The sequence below is a fragment of the Portunus trituberculatus genome, chromosome 41 (genome assembly GCF_017591435.1).
Source record: "Portunus trituberculatus isolate SZX2019 chromosome 41, ASM1759143v1, whole genome shotgun sequence".
NCBI lineage: Eukaryota > Metazoa > Arthropoda > Malacostraca > Decapoda > Portunidae > Portunus > Portunus trituberculatus.
Genome location: NC_059295.1, coordinates 35,960,539 through 35,974,565, shown reverse-complemented (window position 1 = coordinate 35,974,565; position 14,027 = coordinate 35,960,539). Strand labels below are relative to the sequence as shown.

The window sequence follows — 14,027 nt, the reverse complement described above, 5'->3', positions numbered from 1 at the left end:
TAATACAAAGATTGAATTACACAACTGAGTATGATGCCTTACATATGGAGGGACATTATCATTATCTTTATTATCATCATTATTATTATTATTATTATTATCATTATTATTATTATTATTATTATTATTAGCAGCAGTAGTAGTAGTAGTAGTAGTAGTAGTAGTAGTAGTAGTAGTAGTAGTAGTAGTAGTAGTAGTAGTAGTAGTAGTAGTAGTAGTAGTAGTAGTAGTAGTAGTAGTAGTAGTAGTAGTAGTAGTAGTAGCACTAGTAGTATCATTATCATTACTATTACTACTATTATTACTCCTAGTACTACTACAAAAACTAGTACTACTACTTCTACTACTACTACTACTGCTACCACTACTACTACTACTACTACTACTACTACTACTACTACTACTACTACTACTATTTCTACTACTACTGCTACTACTACTACTTCTATTACTACTGCTAATATTACTGCTTGTGGTATCATTACTACTCTGGTAATTAGTATGGTTATTCTTGTCATTATATTCAGCATTACTATCATGATTAAATAAAAACATATGTTAGTATGCACACACACACACACACACACACACACACACACACACACACACACACACACACACACACACACACACACACACACACAGAGAGAGAGAGAGAGAGAGAGAGAGAGAGAGAGAGAGAGAGAGCAGATACATGCCTAGTGTCAGAAGTACGCGCAGGAGAGAGCACCACCGTTAGGATTTCCTCGACAAACAAGGCACTTAAATATTAACTTTCCTTGGAAACTAAAATGAAGAAAAAAGATCGGACAGAAAACCTTACGAAAAGATTGAAATAACTAATAAAGAAAACGGATATAAAGATATAACAAAAAAGTCCTCTTTCTCCGTTTAATAATCTAGAAATCTTGTCAATCTGTTACTAGAAACACAAAAAAACACACCCATAAAAACAGGTGTTACTTCAACTGGAGTCTTCAGTACAGGGCTACATTTTTACCTTGAGTTTTGGGTACGATTTGACCATTTTATTGACATTTCGGAGGGTCTATACAGGTGAGAAGATAAATGGCCACAGTCTTCACTATCTTAATCCCACATAAGTTTCTGAAGCTATATAGAATCACCAAGTAGTAAGCAGAATTAATATGAAAATGCGTCACGGTACTGAAGGGGTTAAAGTGGTCTAAGAGGGTGTAGAAGTGTTTCCCAATATGACCCACAGTGTTGCTATAGATGCTTAACACCTAGAGTAGCAATGTTTACCTTTAACATAATTTACACATGCTTCACCTTTCTGATATTTCAAAGGACTAAAATATAATATAATGCCATTCACTATCAGGGAGGTTTGAAGACATTTTTACTTTTTTTTTCATTCTCTCGGACCTGCAAGGGGACTGGCAACTAAGTGACCCTTTTTTCTTGATTTCATGTCGCCATTGCCCAGCTCTCTTCTCTTACATATAGAAAAAATGTTACAGTAATTCCTCTTGGCTGTGTTTGCTGCTGTAATCACTGCATCATTAACCCTTTCAGTATCAGGACGCATTTCCATGTTCATTCTACTTCTTATCTAGTGATTTTATGCAGCTTCAGACACTTATGTGGGAATTAAAGTAGTGAAGACTCTGGTCATTAATCTTCTGACCTCCACAGACCCTTCCTAATGTCAATAAAACTTTGTAATCATATCCAAAACTCAAGGAAAAAATGTGTCCCAGTACTGAAGGGGTTAACGCGAACTCCTATCACAGCAGTGGAAACTCCTGAGGGTCCCTTGCAGCACCGTAGGTATATAAGTGAAAAGTCCAGGATGCGTCAAGTGTGTCCTTGTTGCCATGAATATTTGCTCGACACTCTATTATGCAGGGAGTCAAACAAGGCACAAATAGAGTGACTGTACCTACGGCCACGCCTGGCAAACACTGGGATGAGCACAGGCCCTTCACTCTTCACCTGCTGGGCCCGGCCGATGACACCTACACACGCTCCCATTCAGACGGCCATTGTTTGTTTCATACTTTCTTTTTATTTACATTTCACTTTTCCAGTGTTTTCTTTCATTCTTTTTTATCGTTCATGTGTGCCTTTGCGTTTTTTTCGTTTTTTTCGATTTTTTTTTTTTTTTTTTTTGAGAGCAGGTGATTGACCTTAGATCCTCCTGGCGTGGGCGTGGGTGTGTTCGTTTATTGGTACAGCGATGGCCAAGAGACGGGCTGCAAAATCTCATCAGGCCTATATTTGAGAGTTCCTGCATGCAACAAACAAACGGATTTCACTAAGCAATACTTGACAGAAAAAGAAAATAAAAGGTAGGATTTCTTGTGGAGCATTTAATCGGATTTAAGCATATTTCAGAGACGATGAAAATTTCTGAACTGCTAACTAGATTTGAAGATAGTATTACATCCATCGTTTTTTTTTCGTATTTTGATCACGTTTCCTCCATATGCCACTTGGCGGAAAAATTGTTGTACCTCCTTAAATAAACATCATCAATTCCTCAAAAAGTCATCGTTATCATCATCAAGAGTCTAGGTTGAGTCATCAGGTTCCTCATATGTTTATATCCAACAGCAGCCTCACAATGCACAGCTTCGATGAGATGACGCCAACCACAACAGAAACTTTACAGCATCCTATCCATAAGACAATAAAGAATCAATTAGGGAGTAAATATCAGATCAAACAAAACTCGCATAGCATCCACGTTTCATGTTCACTGAAGTTGAAGTGCTGAGAATACAAAAAAATAAATTGAATATCAGCTACACTTTTCTAGATAAAGAAAAAGAAAAAAAATCAGCTGAGAGACCATTCCACGCCGCCTCAGAATTTCAATAGAAAATTTCGAGTGCCTAATAACGGAGAGTAAGGAAGTGTGTGTGTGTGTGTGTGTGTGTGTGTGTGTGTGTGTGTGTGTGTGTCGCCACTCTGGTCTCTCTGACTCCTCTTTCTTTCTGACCTCAGGCATGGAACACAGACCTGCGGGGAAAGGTGATATTCTTCTCTCCAGCTCCTCCCCGCCGCTCCTACTCCTCCTTCCTCCCCGTGCCATGTAAATAGCGTATCGCCTTTCCGAAGGTTATGAAGGTTACAGTGTCTTGCGGGAACGTGTAAAGTGATCTCGAAGAAGGAGAAAGAGGGAGAGGAAGACTCGCTTCAGCTCTGAGGTGCCGCGGGGTGTAGTGAGTGACACGAAGGAGCAGAGAGAGAGAGAGAGAGAGAGAGAGAGAGAGAGAGAGAGAGAGAGAGAGAGAGAGAGAGAGAGAGAGAGAGAGAGAGAGAGAGAGAGAGAGAGAGAGAGAGAGAGAGAGAGAGAGAGAGAGAGAGAGAGAGAGAGAGAGAGAGAGAGCATAGAGTACTTTTTATTGTTGCATTCCATTCATTCATGCAAACACTTACTTCGAAGAAGGAAGAAGAAGAAGAAGAAGAAGAAGAAGAAGAAGAAGAAGAAGACGAAAAAGAAGAAAAAGAAGAAACTCATCATGCAGAGTAAACAACAAAGAGTTTTCTGGTAATGTTGTTCTGCTTTTCCAACCTGTCACTCATAACAAGAAGTAATGACTGCAATCACCTGGCTATTACACTTTACTCTTTCCTGGACTTATGCAGACTAACGCTCACAGTGACATTAATAATAATAACAACAACAATAATAATAATAATAATAATGATGATAACAATAATAATAATAATAATGATAATAATAATAATTATTATAATATAAATAACAATAATAACAATAATAATAAAGATCATCATATACATTTGTAATGATGACGATGACGATGATAACGAAGTTGAAAATAAGTAGCAGTAAGGAAAAAGAAAATGAAAAAAAATTGAGGATGAGGAAGAAGAAGAGGAAGAGGAGAAGGAAGAAGAGAAAAAGGTAAAATAGGATAGTTAGGATGAAGACAAGGATGAGAGAGAGAAGAGAGAATAATCGTCTCATCCATTCCACAGTGGGCAAACTATCCAACCAGCACCACCAATACCACCACCACTACCACCACCACCATCACCACCACCACTAAACCGTCCACCCCCACCAGTACCACCAGCAACACCACCACCACTACCACCACCAGCAATACCACCAACACCATCACCACCACCACCAAACCAACCACCCCCACCAATACCACCACCACCACCACCACCACGACAACCACCACCTCCCAGCTGCCGCCACGGACAAAAGCATAATGCTGACATAAACAAACAGCCTCAAGCCAAGGGGTGTAACATTTGCAAGTGAAGCGATAACTGATTATGCGTTGTGGTGCGTGATATTGGTGTCCCCTGCGAGGCTTTCCAGACGATGGGGAGCGGAAGAAGGGGCGGGAGGGGATCTAGAGACAGGAAAAGGGGGTGGAGCATCAATGGCAGAGGGAACTGAAGGGAGGGAGAATGGTTTTACAAGAGAAAGGAGAGAGAGGAATGAGACAGGTATCAAGTGAGGGGAAAGGGAGCGGAAGGTAAAAAGGAAGAAGAGTAGGAGGAGGAGTAGGATAGAGCTGGAGGACTTGTGACAGGTGGATTGCAAAGATCAATGTGGAGGTGGAAGGCATAAGGGGAGGTAAGGGTGTGGGACGCATGAGGGGTGAGGGGAAAGTGAGAATCAAGGTGAGGGTAGATGTGGATGAGGATGAGTGAGACAAAGATAGATTTGGAGTGAGGGAAGATAGTTATTGATATTTTATTGATACCAAGGAAGGTTAGAGATGTACTGTTGCATTATCACCACACACACACACACACACACACACACACACACACACACACAAGTACCCTCACTCTCTTCCACATATATGCATTTTAGAACACAATTATCAAAGTGTCATGTATTCTCTTCATCAGCTTCACGATATATATCATCTTTCTTCCTTCGTTATTAACCAGTGATTTTTTTCTAAGTGATCCAATAAATTACTTAGTTTCTTCTCTGTTCCATGACTCGTGACTTACACGTAGACAATATTTACAGTGAGAAGAAAATGACGACGATAAACTACCTGATTCCATTCACACCGTTTATATTTCTTGTGAGGCAAACGAATTCTGGCAGATCATGGACGTATACGATTCTTCCATACAATGACCATTTAAGCACGTCCTCTTCAATACATACTTTTCTTCACTGCCACCAAACTAAACTTCTGCCTGCCAGCTTTCCAACTTTCTTCCTCAAAAACATGAACAGGAGTATCATGCCTCATTGTTATCGATTTCTTAAAAAAAAAAAAAAAAAAAAAATTCAGTGTTGAAATCGACTCCCCATCCAGACGCTCATTTTACACACGTTGGTTGTTTGCCACTATGCGAAACGCTTCTTTCACGTCTCTGGTATCCACTTGCACAATATCATAACTTTGAAAATAATGGTGTTACTTGTCTCTTCTTCTTATCAACTCCCCTCTTGTTATGGGCAATCTCCGTCCTCTCCCTCACTTTGTCAGTAGAGGTGTTTCTCTTATTGTCTTTCAATTTCTATTCTTCAGCATTTTAAGTCTTCTCAACTTGCTAACTGTCCACTTTTCTCTTGACTTTCCGACTAGATATGAGGAATATGACTATTTCATTCAGCTTTTTCGTGCAATAGTTAAAAAGCGTCTTCATTCTTTTATCCCTTTTACTGTTTAAAGTCTAGAAAAGTTTGCCTTCCCTTCCTTTGTTTTTCGCCTCCGTCCTACGAATTAAAGTCTTTCGAGGCGAGAAGATCAGGTCACCTCGGGAGCTAAACTGGCTCTCGAATTTTTTGTAAGTTTTTTGCTTTTACCTTTCTGGAACGTCATTTGGCAGATTTTTTTTCTTTTGTCTTTTAGGATCCTATGCAATCCTCAGCTCCACCCAAAGAACGGTAATAATGAGGCTCAAGTGCTCATGTGCAAGTTGACATTGTTCTGTACTGTGGAATACAATGACACGGGAAACACACCCACAAAAAAAAAAAAAAGAAAAAAAAACACGGACAGAAAATGCTAAATCATGGCCACAAGAACAAGTTTTTGGGAGTGACGAGTATGATGTGCTGGCTACTTCCTCTAGTTAAAAGCAGTACTCGGATAGAGGGGGGCGGTGATCGTGACCCCTAGCCCTCTGATGTGCGAGCGCCGACCACCGCCACCCCACGTCCGCCTCTCTCCCTCATTCTCGTTCAGGAGCTCCGGAGAATTCCAGGGTCACAACTGATGCGTGAACTGGCCAGGTCGACGAGGCCCTTATGTCGTTTATGACCTAAAATGGCATGACGCTGAATCCATCATGTGGCCCCATTGGATTTTAGCGTCGCCGATCCAAAAGAAGAGACTCGTGAGGATGAGAGACGCGGACCACACACGCTCCTAAGGACACACACATCCTTTTTCCTTTTTCCTTTTCTTTCTATACTTCATGAGAGAACGTTTGTCCACGAAAACAATGAAAATCTTGCCATTTATATATATATATTCTCTATATATATATATATATATATATATATATATATATATATATATATATATATATATATATATATATATATATATATATATATATATATATATATATATATATATATATATATATATATATATATATATATATATATATATATATATATATATATATATATATATATATATATATATATATATATATATATATATATATATATATATATATATATATATATATATATATATATATATATATATATACATATACTTTTCTTAAGTCTTCCTGTGACAAGAGAAAAGAAAATGGTGGTGTTCCATTTCGATGATGAAGGAAAAATCTTTGAATACGAAGTTAAGAGGCGCCAAGCCGTGCACGAGAGCGGATTGCTGGGACGGCTGGCGCTCTCTCTCGCAGGCCACCTGAGCCAGGCCGCGCCCTCAACACGGAACAAGACGTGCCGAGTCCAGCCTGAGGTGAGCTGAAAATGGGATTTGGTTGAGCCTTTATGGCGGCACCCCAACACGGAGGGACTGAACTCAAGAAAATGTATCTAGTGATTGCAGGCAAGGAAGAAATTAGAGTCTTAAGGCTGGAATCCAGAGGGGTCAGTGTCCCCAGCGCCACTCCTTGCAAGGCCTAATACCGGGTGTCAAAGTTGACTTGTAAATTCCAGATTGCAGGATTTCTCTATTCCGAGCTTTGAAAAAAAAAATAAAAGGAGAGAAAAATTGCCTTCCTCTAATGTATTTCGGTAAGTCACGAGAAGGATTAACTTTAAAATCCACTGTTTGTTATTTAATGCAACAACGGTTTTGTTAAAGAATTATGAGAGAGAGAGAGAGAGAGAGAGAGAGAGAGAGAGAGTCCTTAGTGTCTAGTTCCTCTGGGTGTTGTGAGGAGAGGAGTTGTGGTGGTTCTTCAACATTTCATAAACTGCTTTTTTCTTTTCTTTTTTTCTCACTTTTTTTTGCTATTCTTAACCCACGCAAATAATCGAGAACTGCATCTATCTTATATTTTGTCCCCATCTCAAGCACAATGACTTCTCCTTTATTAATGTTCCTGCCATTTAACCCACGGAGGTTCTAAAAGTTTACATGGGACTGCATTCCTCTCGCTCGTTTTTCTTCTTTTTCCCTCAGTCGATGCGTCTACAGGAGCGCTGGCAACCTTGCTCTACACGACACTCACATTTCCTCTCACTACGTATACGGTGAGCACTGGAATGTATTTAATGCAGAAAACATTTACAAAACTGCAGTAGTGAACAGCATGTGTCTGAACAAAAATACGAATGTGAAAAAAAATGTTACGCTTTGGTACAAATAGAAGGAAAAAAAAAAGCAACAACAAACACATTCAGTAATCACGTGCACGCACCACCTGCCACGCGTCCTATTTTCCCAAGTGTGGCTAAAACAGAACTGCCGTGCCAGTAGCGAAGTGCTGAGGTAAATTTGGCACCAAGCCAGTATGAATAACCGGCTGTCGTGCCGCCAGGTCGCCTTATGACAGTGGGCAAAGTTTTTAATCACAGCGGGACCTGCGGGGCTCAGGAGCACGAGCCGTTGAGCGGAATTATGGAACATGAAGAGAAAGACGGCGAGACGAGCGACCAGATAAATACAAAAATAAATAAATAAATAAATAAACTACGTACTCTCACAGCAATTAAAAAGTCCTTTTCTTCAAAGTCACAATTCCTTTCCATCATCCGTCTTTCTATTTATTGCTTTTCTCTTTGCGATATACATAATCTCTCTACTTCTCAAGAGAGAGGCGGTGGGAGCATCTCTTTCTCTCCCTATTCCGCATCAAGCCGCCTGGAAGGGAATGGCGCCTTAAGAACCCTAGACTCCTCAGAGTTAGAGGTCGTAAGAAGGTCATTACGCCCTTTATAGCCATTATCCTCACCTGAACGTTCATGACGGCGGTGTCCTCAACCAGCAGGACGAACCTCTGCGTCGGCTGCCAGATGAAGTGCAGCACGGGCGGCGGTGGGGGCCGGGCGAGGCTGGGGCTTCTGAGGGTGGAAATAAAGCACATCAGAACACAGGACACACTACCAAATGTTATGCACACACACACACACACACACACACACACACACACACACACACACACTGGGACCAAGTTATATATTATAGGAATAGTTGTTGAATATTCTGAATTACACCAGCAGCCCTCCCCTACCTGTTGTATACCTTGCGTGGAAGTGAGTATTAATTAGACGGTGGGCGAGATGCAGGGTGGAGGTGAAGAGGGGAATATGCATGGGAGGTACTGCCTGCCTGCCTGAGTGCATGAATATATTTTCGTTCATTTGTATAATTATAAGGTACAAGCGCCAAATAATTATTACACTTTCGTTTCCACCAGACATATATAACTTCAGCATCGATATTTATTGCTGCCATATAGAATTCGATGTCGTAAAATATTTTCCGCATTGAAAAAAAAGAAAGAAAAAAAAATGTGGTCCAGAAAGCATCAACAAGTCGCGTAGAATCGAGTGTCCTCCACTGGTGGCCTTCGGGGAACTGCAGGCCATGACCTCTCCTCGGTCCATCGCTCCTAGAGGCAGCAGGGAAATATGTTGACTTCGTTAATATGCAAACGTGTGGTGGTTCCTCCTTCAAAGCCACCGAGCCAATCCTTCCTGTCACACACCCGCGCCTCTTACTGATTCACTATATTCACTTTGTAGCCACAGTAGCGACAAGCGAGGGTCATGAGATGCGAGTCAAACCAACACGGAGAAAGATATTCCGTAAGTAGATTTGTATTTATTTCGCATTTGGCAAGAAGTTTTCTCGTCAAGCGTTCCCTGTGTGTCGTAAATTGGAATGATATGCATGAATGCGAGCGCCTCCCCAAGTCATTGATTGGTATTGGAACGCTGCACAAAGAAACCTAAAAGCAAATAACTACATACAATTCATTCCAACTACTAGACAGCAACACCCTCGAGCACACAAGCCTTTTTTTTCCCGTCCCCTTATGAAACTTTACCATGAATTATATGGACACACAAATAAAGTCCACCAGGTGTAAAAAAAAGAGCGCTCGCCAATATCCTCCCCCATCAAGAAAAAAAAAAAAATCATCGTTACCTAAAGATCATACAAACAAAGGCATGCATTTAATAAAAAGAAAAAAAAAGGCCCAAAAAATACAAACATCACGAAACTACACAGGAATCAATGAAGTCTTTAAACACGACACATACGAAGAGAGAGAGAGAGAGAGAGAGAGAGAGAGAGAGAGAGAGAGAGAGAGAGAGAGAGAGAGAGAGAGAGAGAGAGAGAGAGAGAGAGAGAGAGAGAGAGAGAGAGAGAGAGAGAGAGAGAGAGAGAGAGAGAGAGAGAGAGAGAGAGAGAGAGAGAGAGAGAGACATGGGGAAAAAATGGATGAAACCTCTGCAAAAAAGTGTATATTGGCAAAGTGTTCGTGGTAGGAGTAAAGCAGGAGGCAGCTGGGCGGCGCGTTAGGGGCCGTGGTGGCGTGGCGGTGTGTGGAGATACGTAAACCACACACAGGAAATTTATTGAGGGGAAATATGAAAGCGCACAGAAGGGTGGTTGTCGCAGTGCGGGGCCCACCGGAGAGGCACTGTTAGGGATGGGCAGAAAGGAGGAGACAGGAAAAGGTGGGAGGGCGGGGTAAGGGAGTGGTTGAAACTGGCTTTTGTTGGGGAAAGGAAGGTGTTCGGTGATGGGCACATAGGGAGAGAGAGAGAGAGAGAGAGAGAGAGAGAGAGAGAGAGAGAGAGAGAGCCAATGTTCGGTTGTGTTAGGGGAACACAAAAGAGGATAGAGGGGAAGAAAGAAAACAAAAGAGTAAATAGAAAAGTACTTGCAGCATCTTCCCCTTTCCCTTCTTCAGCAGTACACGGGTCGCCCTACTCGCTCCCCTCACTTCCTGGACACTCGCCTCCTCTTCCGTGCGCAAAACGTCTTGGTAAATTCCACCTGTCTTTTGTTTTGTCCAGAGCATCCCAAGGAATACAGAAAATTGTGGCCTCAACACTCACTATCTGGGAACGTTCCTTAAGAGACGGGATGTAAGATTCGCTTTTTATTACACTTTTTTTTTCGTATATGTTTGTTTACATGGGCCAGAATTAAGAGTGAGTTCTGCCACCAATTACTTGATTTTCCATCGGGTATATCTAATAGAAAAAAAAAATTGGATCAATAAGAACGTTAGCACGAATCGAGACCTTCATTTCTATTACGAGGCAAAGAGTCCCGAGCTGAAGAATGTGTGGCCTCCTCCTTTCATACCCGGCGGAGAGGAGGTTGAGTAGCGCGCGTCTTCCCTTCTCAGCAACAATTCCCATTTGCACTTAGCTTTGCACTGCACACCCCGGTCTCCCAGCACTCCTTCCCGGCCCCACACCACGCCTATTCATTCAGGACGGCAACAAATAAAGCTTGAGGGGGAGACAATTCAGGCGGCGATGTTGCGTTGAAGTGGCTCCTCCGCCAGGCCTTTAGTGAGTCATAACCCGCGTCATGACCCCGCCGCCGCTGCTCCCTCAATGCACCCGCGGCCTTATCCCTCCCTCGTGTTGCCTCCCAGTCTGAACCACATTCCCCAAACGGCCCTGTATCTTGCTTCATGGCCCTCCTGCCCTCCCTCGTGTGTACCTCCCATCCACTCACACTACCTCCACGCCACCCACGCCAATCCAGCACCCTGAAACCCGTCAGCTCTAATAGCTTTCAAGTCTTAGTAGCGAAGAACACCCTGGCAGCAATCTACAGACGGTGAGGCTGCTGTTGCTGCTGTGTCAGGGCTGTGTGTGTGTGTGTGTGTGTGTGTGTGTGTGTGTGTGTGTGTGTGTGTGTGTGGTGTTTGTTTCGATGGTAATTACTCAAGTATGAATTTGTGATCTGAAAAAAAGAATAACATGTAATTATCTCTCTCTCTCTCTCTCTCTCTCTCTCTCTCTCTCTCTCTCTCTCTCTCTCTCTCTCCCTGTGCATTAATTCCCTGGCTGACACCAAATACTCGATAAACGTCATTATATCGCCTCCTGTTATAACTTTTACCGCCGTCCTTGACCATCTCTCTTCTTTACGCAGTTTGCAGTCCTCCCGACACTGTCCCTCCCTCGACCATATGAACGATCAATTTAAACAGTCGTGAGAAGAGAAAGAAGAACAAGTTTGATAGGAATGAAGTGTCCGCTCGTCTCTGCCTCATAGCAAGACTGACTTGAGATAACAAAGTTTACTCATGACTGGTAGTAATTATTAATATTTTCTTTTAAATGTTTCTTTTTCGTATAGTGTGAGTTTTACCGGGTTTCAGATTATATTCGGGCCATATCTTCTCTATAGTCCCGATTATGTGGTCAGATGTGTTGTTCTTTCTGTGCACTGATGAAAAAAAGAGCACTTGTTCTCGTTGGACTTACAAAAAAAAAAAAAAGTATTCGGCCTCTTCCATGGCCATGCTCTTGAACTACCTGCGGAAACGTTAGGATTAAAGATAACGAGGAAGAAAAATAACAAAACTGGAGGGAAAAAAAATGCCTTCTGTGCTTGCTTTACTGAACCAAATCAATAGCGTCGGTGCATCATAAAAGTGCCGAGGGTGTATGAAAAAAGGATCTACCAGCCAGGCGGAACGTGAAGGCCAAAGCCGGGGAAAAAAAAAATAACATGTGCAGCATCAGCATGAGGCAGTTCGCACGTCGACGTTTATTTCTATTTTTCTTTAGGTAAAATCCAACGGTGAATTCGCAACGGAAGCACCGAGGAAGCACGCTTTGTTCCTAACTTCAACAACTGTTTCATATTAATGTTTGTGAAATTATCATTTCATGGAAGAAAAATTACTCTCTCTCTCTCTCTCTCTCTCTCTCTCACACACACACACACACACACACACACACACACACACACACACACACACACACACACACACACACACACACACACACACACACACACACACACACACACACACACACACACACACACACACACACACACACACACATCCATACATACTTTTATATAATATAATGCGATGCATCAAGTTGCTGTTAGCGTGTCAGGTGACCAAGTTTACCATTTCAATCCTTTGTGTTTTGAAGCAAAACACATTTATGTTTTTCTTTACGGAAATTTGCTTGCATGTGATGTATACGTAAGCGAATCCTTTGATGGCGGAGGGTCACACTGCGAGGCGCCTCTCACCTTTCTGCCGGCACAGACCCTCCCGAGAAAACATCCACCTAATACTGTCAGGCGAGGCTTTTGACTAACACATTCTTCTGTGTGTCTCTCGCCGGGCAGCACAAAAACAAGATAGACCTTCATCAAACACACCAGCTGCGTCCCGCCGACCGCCACCACCCGCGTCCGCCTAACGCTTAAATTGCTCGCACCACGCACCACCACCACACTGATAAACAACCAAATAAAAATACCTGAATTATTTTACGGTACAAAACAACAGCAAACACGATAGACCCAAAAATATGCGTTCATCAAAATATTACCAGATACTCCATTCGCTGCTGCAAAAATATACAACAACAGCAATACACATTCCGTCCTCTCCCCCCTGGTCCTCTCCTGCCTCCATAAAAAAAAGAGAATACATAAAAAAGGCAAATAACAGTTGTTTCGTCTTGTTTCGAAGCGTCGCCCGAAGCGTGAATGTTCCGAGTACACATTCAAGGGAACGTGAGGCGATGTGTGTACGTGCTGGGATTCTTCTGCTCTTGTCTGTACCGCCGTGCTGCCTGGTAGTGAGCCGTGCTGTGGTAGTGGTGGTGGCGGTGGTGGTGGTGATAATTATGCCGCCAATATTACTAATAATTCGTATTAGTCAAGCGATTTTGTAATACATTTGATATACATAGTAATGGCAAAAGCAATTACAGCAACAACAACAACAGGAGAGAAAAATAAATATCAATTATGATAATAGTAATTAAAATATAAACAACAGCAACAACAAAACCAAAACAATAATTCTAACAACAACAATAAAAAGAAAAAAATAATAATAACAATAATATATATATATTTTTTCGGTTTACGTCCGGTTCCCCTATTATATTAGGGCTAGGACGGTGCCTCCTGACAGAGGAGTCAGGAGGACTTTAGCCCCGAGTGGATGCCCTTCCTAACCGCGGACCGTGACCAGGATTCGAACCCGTGCGCTTGAGAACCCTGGGGCCCACAAAGCGCGCGCGGTCCCAGTGCACCACGGCAGCCCCCAATAATAATAATAATAATAATAATAATAATAATAATAATAATAATAATAATAATAATAATAATAATAATAATAATAATAATAATAATAATAATAATGATAACAATAAACAACAATAACACCACCACTAATGATAAGGATGATGATGATGATGATGATAATAGTAATAGTAATAATAATAATAATAACTACAATAATAATAATAATAATATTAATAATAATAATAAAAATAATAAAAATAATAATAAAAATAAAAATAAAAACATTTCTACAATAAAGATATCAAGGCACGCACAAACAAATAAATAAACAGACAAACGAAAAAGAGAGAGAGAGAG

At 41.5% G+C, this 14,027-nt stretch overlaps 1 protein-coding gene across 1 annotated transcript in view; it reads right to left on the bottom strand.

Annotated features, from left to right (window-relative positions):
* The window catches only part of LOC123516977 (calcium-activated chloride channel regulator 2-like), a 474,742-nt gene that overhangs the window by 32,028 nt on the left and 428,687 nt on the right, over nt 1-14,027 (bottom strand). Inside the window, exon 5 of the mRNA XM_045276779.1 lies at nt 8,362-8,470. Within this exon, the coding sequence (XP_045132714.1) occupies nt 8,362-8,470 (109 nt within the window). The remainder of the gene's footprint in view (nt 1-8,361; nt 8,471-14,027) is intronic.